The 11103-nt window shown below is 38.8% G+C and overlaps 1 protein-coding gene across 1 annotated transcript; it reads right to left on the bottom strand.

Annotated features, from left to right (window-relative positions):
* Positions 1 to 2398: 2398 nt before the first annotated feature.
* Positions 2399 to 4724, bottom strand: LOC120777978 (uncharacterized protein DDB_G0271670). Its single transcript, XM_040109618.1, has one exon. The coding sequence runs from the start codon at positions 4369 to 4371 to the stop codon at positions 3079 to 3081; it is 1293 nt and encodes a 430-aa protein (XP_039965552.1). The 5' UTR covers positions 4372 to 4724; the 3' UTR covers positions 2399 to 3078.
* Between the last annotated feature and the right edge of the window lie 6379 nt (positions 4725 to 11103).

The following is an 11103-nucleotide window of genomic DNA, read 5'->3' as shown; positions in this document are numbered from 1 at the left end:
GGCAAAACTATTTGTGGGCCCACAACCGGTCTGGGAAATATTCAAATTCTATGCCACCAAATATGTTATACGAGTGCGTATGACACTGTCAAATAGTTGTCATTCCGGTGGCAAGGAAATGTTTGTCGTCATACGTTAACTGCGCTAAGTTGGATCGAAAAAGGTAAATAAGGTCGACCGCAAGTCCTTCACAAGTGCATTGCATTCGGTAAGGCATGGAGGATATGCCAAGCAAAGGCGAAAATTTTGTGTGTCAGTGGAGTGTGTCGGTTGATAAACACATTCTAAGTAGTTGTTGTTGTCTATGACGTGCTGTGTTTTCATTGCTACAACTGTACCCTATGGAACGACGAAGTGTTCCCACAACAAATGCAAAGCACTGAGTGCGCATGCGTTGCGCTGGTATGAGCGAAATGAGCGCGAAGCAAAGCAAGAGCGCGATTTAGAGCGCAAAGGCACTATTTGAAGAACTTCAAACAGTTGGAGGTTTCAGCAAGTTCGCTGAGTAAAGCTTTTTTAGTTGCTTGAAGCATGTTGTAAATTAAAAATGGATTTGCTCAGTATAGAGATGAAGTAATCGGACTAATATTTTTTAGAATTTAAAAAATACAAAACTTTAGAATCTAAAAAATGCCAAAAATATACGTTTTCTTAATTTTTAATTTTTTAGAATTGTTAGATATAAGAGTTTTACGATTTTTATATCAAATTCTTAATTTTTTGCTATTTGAAATCATCCAGAAAATATCCTAGGAATTCACAATAATTTTGTTCGCGGTAGTTTAGATCATTTCGAGATTTTTTGTTTGCTAAAAAAGTATTATGGATTGATGAAGCATTGTACAAAAAGTATTTCAGCATATCTTAAGTGGATCTGAGGTGATGTTTGGACACTTATACTCAATTCTTTTAAGATGCTTCTTTATGGAAAGTCTCACGGAGGTCTTAAGGAAGTTATACTTATACCTAATTGTAGGCAATATTTGGCGTATATAAATTTTTAGAATACAGAAAATAAAATATATAGTCACTTAAAATGAAAAAGAACGTAACATCACTTTTCATAAGTTTATAGATGAAGAAAAAACGATATAATAATAACCATTTATTAGAAAGAAAATTTGGGTTTTGGTTATAAATTGCTTATATATTGGTTACATATTGGGTATATCTGAGAATGAAAGCTTGAAATTCTACGATATTACGTATATATGCAATAAAAAACTTAATGTCGGCTTTTTTGAAGACACGTTGTGCTCGATTTCAGCTGACGATATAATATTTTTTAGCAGAAAACCTAAAGAAAAATCCTTTAAATATTTATTGTTAAGATTGTCTTTAAAATATTTGACTATAAGCTTTAGCCTACGAACGACAATTTTCTACGATAAAAAATAAAGAAAGTTTTAACATTTTAACATTACTCGAATTTATTAAGCTCTTTTATCGCTTGTTGTTACTATGCCTATTTTTGTAACCAAAATAAAATTGAAGTGAGAAAATTCAGAAATGTTTACGTTTTAATCCAAAAAATTATATAAAATTTTGTTCTCCTTGCTTTTGATATGCTTTTAATGCCACTATCAGGATTCTATTATATACCCTTGTGTCGTTAGCCCAAAAATACACATTAAAAAATGTTTGTTTCGATGCATACTGTCGAAAGCCGCCATTTTGTTGTGCTTTCACGACTCAAAAATAAGTTTTTCAAAGACTTTAACCAATAAAAATGCGGTTTTGAATGATAACTGAATACGAAGAGATTGTAAAACATACAAAATTATCAAAATGCAAACAGAAAATCCATAAAAAAAAACCAAAATCGGTAGTTTTGACATTAAAAATCAAAAAAAAAAAAAAAAACAAGTCGTAAGAGGAAGCACGCTTCGAAATAACACATCCTGGTAAAGCTGAAACGTGGTCAAATATCTAGTTCTTTGATATAAGAAAAGATTAACCATTCGTTTTAGCTTATAAGGGTTGCTCTTAAATGTATGCCTTGCAGTAAAGAATAAATCGCTGTTTTTAGAATGAATCGTTGTTTCCAATATGCGCTGCCCCTAAATGTATGCCTTTCAGTAAAGAATGAATCGCTGTTGTCCACATGGGATGCTCTTAAATGTATACCTTTCAGGGAAGCATGAAACGCTGTTGCCAATATGTGCTGCTCCTTAATGTATGCTTTTTAGTAAAGAATGAATCGCTGTTGCCAATATGGGCTGCTCCTTAATGTACGCCTTGCAGTAAAGAATGAATCGAGAGGTTGTTGTATTTTTCAGAAATATAGCATTTATTCAGATATAATGTGAAGTAGCCAAAATAAATGGTGTAATTATTTAAATTTACTTATACTAAAAATTTGTCTACGTGTTAATTATCTATAAATAATTAATTAAATATAATTTAAAATTATTTAGAATAATTGAATATACATCGATTTTTAAACTATTTGATAGTTGAATACTTTTCCTTGTAGTAATGGAAGAAATCTTTGAACTTTTCAGTGCTGTTTCAATAAAGTGTTTTTTTTTAGTTTGAATTTAATTTCGTTTTCCGCTTTCTTTTGGAAAAAATATGCAGCTTGGAATGGAAGAAATTTTGCAAACTTTTACATTGAGTTTACTTAACAGACTACAATACACCCACTAGGTGTTTGGTGTACATTTATATATGTACAATACATTTTATGTTTTACATGCTTCATACATTTCAAATCTTGAGACTCGAGGCACTGCGATTTCCATTATTATGTCTTTGGTTTCATAAACCAAACCTTATTCCTTCGAGCTTATACTTAGGCGCTTACAAGTAACTACGGGTTAAACTAATCACTTATGTACACTTAACGGTATTATTATTTTCTGTTATGAATTACAAGTCTTTTGCAGTTGTTATTTGGAAAAAAAGTTCGACTTCTCCAAAGCTACAAATCTCTACGAACTATGATACTTAGATAGTCAGCCTCTTTTTCGATACGTCTGTGTTTTTGTATACATAGTGTATATATGTATGCATACTTCATGTACATAGTGCACACATTTGCATACGCATAACCAACGCCAACCCAACGTCACCCCCCTAATGCATTGCATATGGCGAGCAGACGGTGTAGCGCGGCACACGCGAGTAGAGGCCGGACATGCCCTTCATGTAGACATAATGCACTGGCGGCCGCAATATGCTCTGCTGCTTCTTATCCTTCTTTTTGCTGCTCGCGCTGTTACTGCTCTTACCGCCGCCGCCGCCGCTGCTGCTGCTGCCACTGCTGCTGCTGCGACTGCCGCTGGACGATGCCGACGATGACGACGTATTCGGCAAGCTGTGCTTCTTGTGCTCATGCTTGGCATTTCTGGCATTCAGATGGCCGGCTGCGTCATCAGCCTCCTTCGGTTTGGCATCCTTGAAGCAGCGCAACGGTGTGCTGCTGCACGACAACGACCTCATCGACGTGCTGCTGGCGAAATGGTTCAACATGCGTGTCACCGACGAGGCAATCGACAGCCGACTCAAGTGCAGACGCTTGTGTGTTGCTGGGTGCTCTTTTTGTTGTTGCTCATGACGCTGCTGATGCGCTGGTGCTTCATGCTTCAGACATTTACGCTTCTGCTTTTGTTCACAGCACTCCTCATGTGTGGAGCATTCATCATCGTCATCACTGCTACTTGTATCCGTATTGTGACCGGAACTGCAGCTATGCGCCACATTGTTATTGGTGTGGTTGCTGTGCTGTTGCTGTTGCTGCTGGTGGTACATTTTCAGCGAGACAGACACATCTTCTTCGCCATCTGCGTCACCGTCAGCATTGTAGATGTCCACCAAGCAATCAACGTCGAACGAGCAAAAAGCTGGTGAACATGAGGAACCGCTGTACGCTGACGAGGAGAGTGTGTTGTGTGAGGCATGTTGCTGGTGATGCTTCTGTGTTTTCGGTTGCGTAGCGTAATCGTTGAGATCACCGCAAGTGAGATCGATGCTGGAGCCGGTGAGGTGAAAGCCCGTGTGTGAGCCGCGTTCATAGCTGAGCGAGAACGAGTCTGTCGAAGAGCTGGGCAAATCGTCTTGACTGTTGTAGATGTAACGCTGCAGTTGCTGTTGTGGTAAATGTCGTGCATTTTGCTGTAGAAAGGGGCAACCTAAATGCTTGCCGATGCAATTGAGAAAACCGCGCGTTGTCTTCTGATCGCGTGTTAATTTTGTTTTGGACATTTTGCTGTCGCTCGAGGAGGATGTGGATGAGTAGGAAACGGATTTGTGTGCGACATGCACGGGTGAAGCGGTTGTGTTTTTCGCGACGAACACCGATGAGTTGGATGTGCTGCTGGAAGATGATGTTGTGGGTTTGGTGAATTTCTGCGGCGTTAAATTATCCATTATGGCTTTGTTGGCGTTTAGCTTGTAACACTTTCACTTGACTTTTAGAGATATCAACAGTTCTTTGACTTTGTCAGTTAGAAACTTTGTTCTTATAGATTTTCTTAGTTACAAACTTTGTTGTTAGTAACAAAATTCTCAAACACTTTATTTCTTGGCTTTAAAAGTTTTAGCGCATGTATTTTTAATCCAAATACGCTTAAGTTTTTTTTTGCTTGTGTGTAACACTTGCACTTTTTCCAAATTCTTGCTTTGATTTATTATTTGGTAAACAAACAATTGTTTTTGAGTTTCAAATATCAACGGTTTTGCTTTTCTCAAGTATATTCCGCAATTTGCACTGAGATATTTCAGCTTCGAAGCGCGACGAACATATGCCCGTTACCAGCAATGGGCAGCCTTTTTATACAGCAGCTGCCTCAGGGACACGTTCGTGTTGGTCCTCATTGCCGCCACTTCGTTGCGTTGGCCAACGTTGGAGCGAAGCTTATTTGCGTCGTATGCAACCTTCGCTGCCAGCCTGCGAGCCACATTCAATCGTAGCAATAACAGCAATAACAACAACACTGCACACTATCGCATAGAAAGTTTCGAAGGCATTCAAGCTTCGTCTATGGCAAGCGACGAGCATGTGCCGACGAGCTTTGAGACAAAGCAACAAGTGTTCGTGAACTTTGCGCTCACACATGCTTTCCTCGTCGTATTGTTAGCCTTCGTATGCGGAACTCTTAAGGATCATACTATGGCATTTAGGATTGCCTAACGCAGCTTCACGTTCGCTGTGGCACACATCACATGTTGGACCACACAACGCATTTGACACTTTGCGCAGCGTCTTCGCGCGCGTAACGTGAATTTTTCCAAATGCCAGCAGCCAGCGCGGCCGTACAGGGAAATTCTCACATTTTCCAAACAAATTCCCGTGATGTTTGCGCTCTGTGCCACACATGTCGCCGTCAGCCGTGTAAGACGCGTGTCTTAGTCGATGCACAATGGTGCAGCGGTGTTGCTGCATGCGCCGCCGGTACTCAGCCAGCTTCTTGCAACTCTGGTGATGCAGTTTGACTTAACACGCGACTTGGCAGCAGTGCAGGCGACCAACTATGCAATTATGTGCTAGCAAACGTTTATTACTCGGCAGCGTGACAGCGGTCATTGATTGGTCTGTGCGACACTCACGCTCGACACTCACGCCTGCGAAGAAAGTACGGTGTCGTGCGATTGTTTCGAGGTGTGCAAGCGTGGACAACGTGACTCTTGACGGCGCTATTGTTTTTCGTCAGACGAACTTTGCCGGTGTGCGGCCAAGTCAGTTTCACACCTTCATTTCGCTGCATTTCCGTTTGTTTTGATTGGCCGGTGCACGTGAGTTCGTGCGTCACTTAGGAATTTTTAGTATTTTAAAAACAATTGATGTGTAGGAAGTACTAAGTTTGGCGATTGGCATAAACTTTTCAAACTCGTATGGTAATTTCGTTATTTATTTCATTTTCCCTTTGTTTACAAAGCACGATTTCTGACGTTGTTGCAGCCTTATGATGCACAGCTAGTGCACGGTGGCTGCTGGCTCGGCTGGCAACTGTTGCGGACACTAAAGAACCCAATTGCTTGATTATTAAAAAAAAAACATATTTTTCAAATGCGAAGAAAGTTTTGAAAATAAAAATTTCTGAAGATGCTTCGCTGTTTAGAAACTGTCATTTGACGGAACTTCATTATTAATCCATTGTTCCAATATCTTGAAGCTACGCTGGAAAGCTATGGTTCTCGTGCGCTGAGGCAGAGTTCGATTGAGCCGACTTGGACGTCGCCGCTTAGACGGCACTCGCCGTTTTGGAGGAGTCTACTTGTATATCATGCATTCGAAGCGTAAATAACAATATTGTTTTTTCACTGAAATATGTTGAGCTTTGTGCTGTAAAAGTGGGCTTATTGCAGGTTTTTCTTTCTCACTTTAATATGAAGAAAAAATCGACAAAATGACCATTGTATATTGGTGGAAGTTAGAGTATGTTCTAACAGAGGGAACATGCTAAAAGTGGCATGTGCGATTTTAAAGTGGTGATTATGATAACTTGGAGTGCGGTCGGTCAAAAAAATTGGAAAATTAGAAACTGGAAGCATTACTCTGTGCAGACTGTTGCCAAATACAAGAAGAGCTCGCAGAAGTCACTCAAGCAGCCAGGGAAATACCTTCAGGTGTATAAGGTTTGTAAGTTAGATGGTTTCCAGGCTAGTTTTTACCCGATTTCATTCATTTTAAGCACAAAGATGCAACATTATTAGAAAAAACCCTAAAAACTTTAATCCCGATATTCGGTATCTGGGGACTTGAATAGTTTCGGTCTGATTTGAACATTTTTAGATCATGAGGTGGCATACTTGAAGCGCACTATTCGGGAAAAATTTTATCCCGATACTTTAATTACTTGATTTGCATTCTGGAAAATAAAAGAATCAGATGAAATTTAAAATTCGGTTACATGGGAAGTAGGCGTGGTTCAGTCCGTTTTCGTTTGTTTTCACAATGGAAAAGAGTAATGTGAAAGTAACATTCTACGTCAAATTTGGTCGATATCGGTGGAATATATCTCGATAAATAGATTTTTACCGAAATGTAGGCAGAAGCACGCCCATCGTCAATTTTTGACTCCGACTCCTACAAAGTACCCTTATATTTTATGTATTTATTTATTGATTTAACGCGCTTTCAGAAGTTTTTAACGGAAACTATAATGAGGAACGCTTTCGACAACAACTTTTCAACTTGAAGCGAACGATTGCTGAAAAAAAACTTCCGGCTTTTACGATCAGACACGGGTGAATAAGTTTCTATCATGACAACGCATGGCCTCTTGCTCAAGATCCGGTAAAAATATATTTGATAAGCAGTTGCCAGAAAGTTTCGCCCCACTCGCATTTTTGCCAGACCTTGCCAATGCTGACTACCATTTGTGCCAGAATCCTGTATTTTTGGAATACAGTTCCCATCAGAACACGTTATCAAAAGTATACTTGATTCATTCTTGGCTACCAAGCCGGCGTAGTTCTTTTGGGATGGAGTCCACAAATTGCCAGAATGATGGATAATTTATAAATGTATATAGCTTTAGATGAGCAATACTTTGAGTACTATGTACTATTGTATATGATCTTGTTTAAAAAACACATTTTGAAGAAAAAGACCGGATGAACATTCGTTGTGTTATTTACGTGAGTACCTGCCGACGATGGTCTAACCCCACGATTCTGTTTTAAAGTACATAAATCAAAACAATGAATTGATCAGAGCCCCAAATAATACATGCATTTTTGGTTTCAATTGGTCAGGTGGAAGGAGCACTCTTTCCACCTTTGTCGGGTTCGAGGCCGACCTAAAACCTTCGCCGAGCTGTTGGTTTGGCACCCGGCCGCGGTGCGACTCCATAGTGAACTGAATTTTCAATTCTACCATTAGGTTTAAACCACAGCCACCACGAATCCCCCCAAAGGGCTCCCAACGAAATGAGCAGATTGGAGCGAACTCCAAGGGCTAACTGCTTCCAGTGATAACGGATTTAAGTTTCCGGTCCGACCTTCTAGCTTTTGCTACAACCAGTTAAGCACCAATCTAACTCACAGACTGGTGATATTTGTCGTTTTAACTTCACATGTCTTTTCAGTAGAAGGAATCTCATTCAAAGTCCACAATATCAGTTCAAGCTGAATATTACGACACTATTTCTGAAAAGACATATTGGTATTTAATCGTCTCATACGACAGGCATACCTTACAACGGAAATATTCAACCCCTTGTCCTCTGTGGGGGTACCGGATGAACGTAGTAATTGACCCCATATAATTTCTGTATACTTTATAATTTTGACCTCAACTTTGTAAGGAGCGGGAAAAAGTTTATTCGTACTGCCGGGACTCCATTTGGAATCTAGAGAAAGAAATGTTCTGGCTTAAAAATTTTTCCTTTATAGGCTAGTAATCTCTTCTTGAAAATTTCACAGAGCGCAGATGTTTGTTCAATGATGTTGCTAATAATTTCAAACTAATTGAGGTATAATTATCTTCGATTGTTTGCCTGTCCGTTAGATATCTAGGAATTTTGACAATTTTGTGTATTGTTCGTGAGGCTCAAGTTAACATTCAACAAATCCAGATTGTGATTTACATATGTACATGTATGTATGTATCAATGAAATTTCTTACAAAATTTCATAGATGGGATTTCGAACTCTTTCAACATTCTCCGTATTCTAGGGATCTGGACCTGGAGTAACTTCTGTTCACACGCAAAATAACTGTCACTGGAAAGAAACTGCCAAGCATGGAATATTTTGAAGATTAATATTACTAACGGGTGATCCAAGCAGAAGTACTTTTTTCAATAGTCGTGTTATTTTTCTCCACTATTGTTCGGCGCTGTTCGGAGCAATGACGTATAGAATGACTTGGAAATTGAAGTTTATAATGTCGGCGACATTCGGTTTCAATAAGACGACGCCGCTTCCCAAACATCGCATCAATCAATGGATTTATTGACAGAATACTTTGATGGTCAGATAATTTCATATTTTGGGCCGGGCGGCCGGTCACGTTTTTGCGGACAACTCCGGTTGGAGCAAAATATCACGTGTGTCAGTCGACAGTTACCATTTCGACTGGTCTCGACCATCTTAGACATAGCCTCGGCAAACATTTGAAAGAGACAATTTCCAAAAATAAATGCCAAAGAATGTTCTTCCGAGTGATAATAAGCATTCCCCACTAAATTTGAAGTTTCTGTGTTTTTTCTTTAAAAAAGTAGGGAACCTGGAAATGGATGCCGATTTTTTGTCGAAATAAAATTGCCAATTTTATTATAATAATTTTTATAGTGTAAACCAAATTTAAATTATGATCCAAATGTCATTTTATTACTTCTTCTGGATTCCGCATACACTGCTGTTGATGATTCATGTAACGGCACATGTTCATACATACATATGTATGTGTCCACAACGCACCTTTCATGTGTGAGCATTTTACCACCTAAACACTTTTCATTCGCCATTGACTTTAAATGAACCATTTCGTGGGCGAACAAAATTCTTTATCTGTCAGAAACAGCAATGCAACTCGTGTTAGACAAACGTGTTAAGAATCGTGTTCGCGTGCACATACACACATGCTACACACGCTTTGTAATGGCTCTGCATGGAAACGTCAAATCAAAAAGGGCTGATAGCAGTTTACTACTAGAACTTTCGACAATGCAATATGTTGCACGGAGTAGAGTAGTTTAGTGAAATGCAGTAATATATGTACTATATCAATATGATCACTATGATGAGATAAATTGGGTTGCGAATGTTTGCCTACATCCATCACACACATAAGACTGAAATAGTATTCTTTGCTGACAGTTTGACCGGTGAAAAGGAATTCTGAGTGTACCATAGCTCAATAATCGAGGAACACTATCAACATAATCTTGATTTTTGACTTGCTTTGACGTGACTTCTTGGGCTTAGCCTCACTTTTGCCACGATATTTGACCGATTGATCGTCTGTTTTCGGGTCGTAGACATAGATCCAAGACTCACCGTCAGTAATAATACTTTTCATGAGATTCTGGTAGTCCAAAAGTATTGTTTCACAGACGTTAAGGCGGCGATGTTTTTTTAGTGATTATGCTTTCACTTTTCTTAGGCCGAAATAATCTTGGAAAATGGTTTTCACTGATGTCAGGATGTTAATCGTCGATTCTTAAGCACCAATGTCTTTATTTTATTGACGTGTTGATCACTTGATATACTTAACACAAGTGAGTGATTTGATGTGACGTGACATTTGGCGCAGATTTCACTGACAGTCATCTAACCTCTCACACCTTCTCTCTTTCTCTCTCTGTAAAAGTTAAACAATGGGTATCTTTTTATATACCTTTTTATATATCTTTTTAATAACACTGTCTCCTCTTGATTGTGATTGTAAATGGTGGATGCCATACTTCCTACTTTTAATTAAACTATTTTCGAAAATCTTATATGTACATATGTTTATCACTTTACCTTGCAAGAGTATAAAATGTACGGTTGCGCTCCAACTTAGCCCTTCCTCACTCGAATCCTTTTAAATAGATTTTTAAGAGTTTTCTCGTCAACATTTAAGAGCATTTAGCTCTTCAGCCTTAATAGAAATCACGCGCAATCATTTCGCTACAATTTTAATTATAAATAACGGTTATCACAACAAAAACCCACCAAAATTATGCAATATCTGTTTTTCTAAAGCCAAAACCCATCAGCTTATAAGAAGTAAACAAGAAAATTTCAATTATCTGCGCGGAAATCTTCTGTGATAAACTTAATTAGCAAAGCTTGAGCGCACAAGGAGTCCACCAACTCATACATATGCATACAGCAGCACTAATAAATACACAAGTACACACACAAGCACGCAGATTCTATTAAGCCGGACGCAAGGCTACACTCAATATTCCGGCAAGAGGGATGCAACAGACACAGATTTCCATTGAATCATTAGCATAACGGAAAATCAGTCACCCGAGTACATCGTCAATATTTTTAGATCGCCTGTGGCTATTTTTAAACGATGAAATGGAGGGACTTTCGTAACTTAGCGTAAATAGATATTTGTTATTTGTTTTGCCAATAAAATGCGAACAAATAAATATCCGTTTTATGCAAATACAGAGCGTGCGTTGCTGGCAACGTGCCGCAGTTTTGATTATGAAT

Source organism: Bactrocera tryoni, chromosome 5, assembly GCF_016617805.1.
Source record: "Bactrocera tryoni isolate S06 chromosome 5, CSIRO_BtryS06_freeze2, whole genome shotgun sequence".
In the NCBI taxonomy this organism is placed as follows: Eukaryota; Metazoa; Arthropoda; class Insecta; order Diptera; family Tephritidae; genus Bactrocera; species Bactrocera tryoni.
Note: the sequence above shows the minus strand (reverse complement) of the source record. Positions and strands in the feature narration are given on the sequence as shown.

What these genes read in the sequence shown, in the direction of transcription:
- LOC120777978 (XM_040109618.1), bottom strand. Translation starts at nt 4,371, where the DNA reads ATGGATAATTTAACGCCGCAGAAATTCACCAAACCCACAACATCATCT.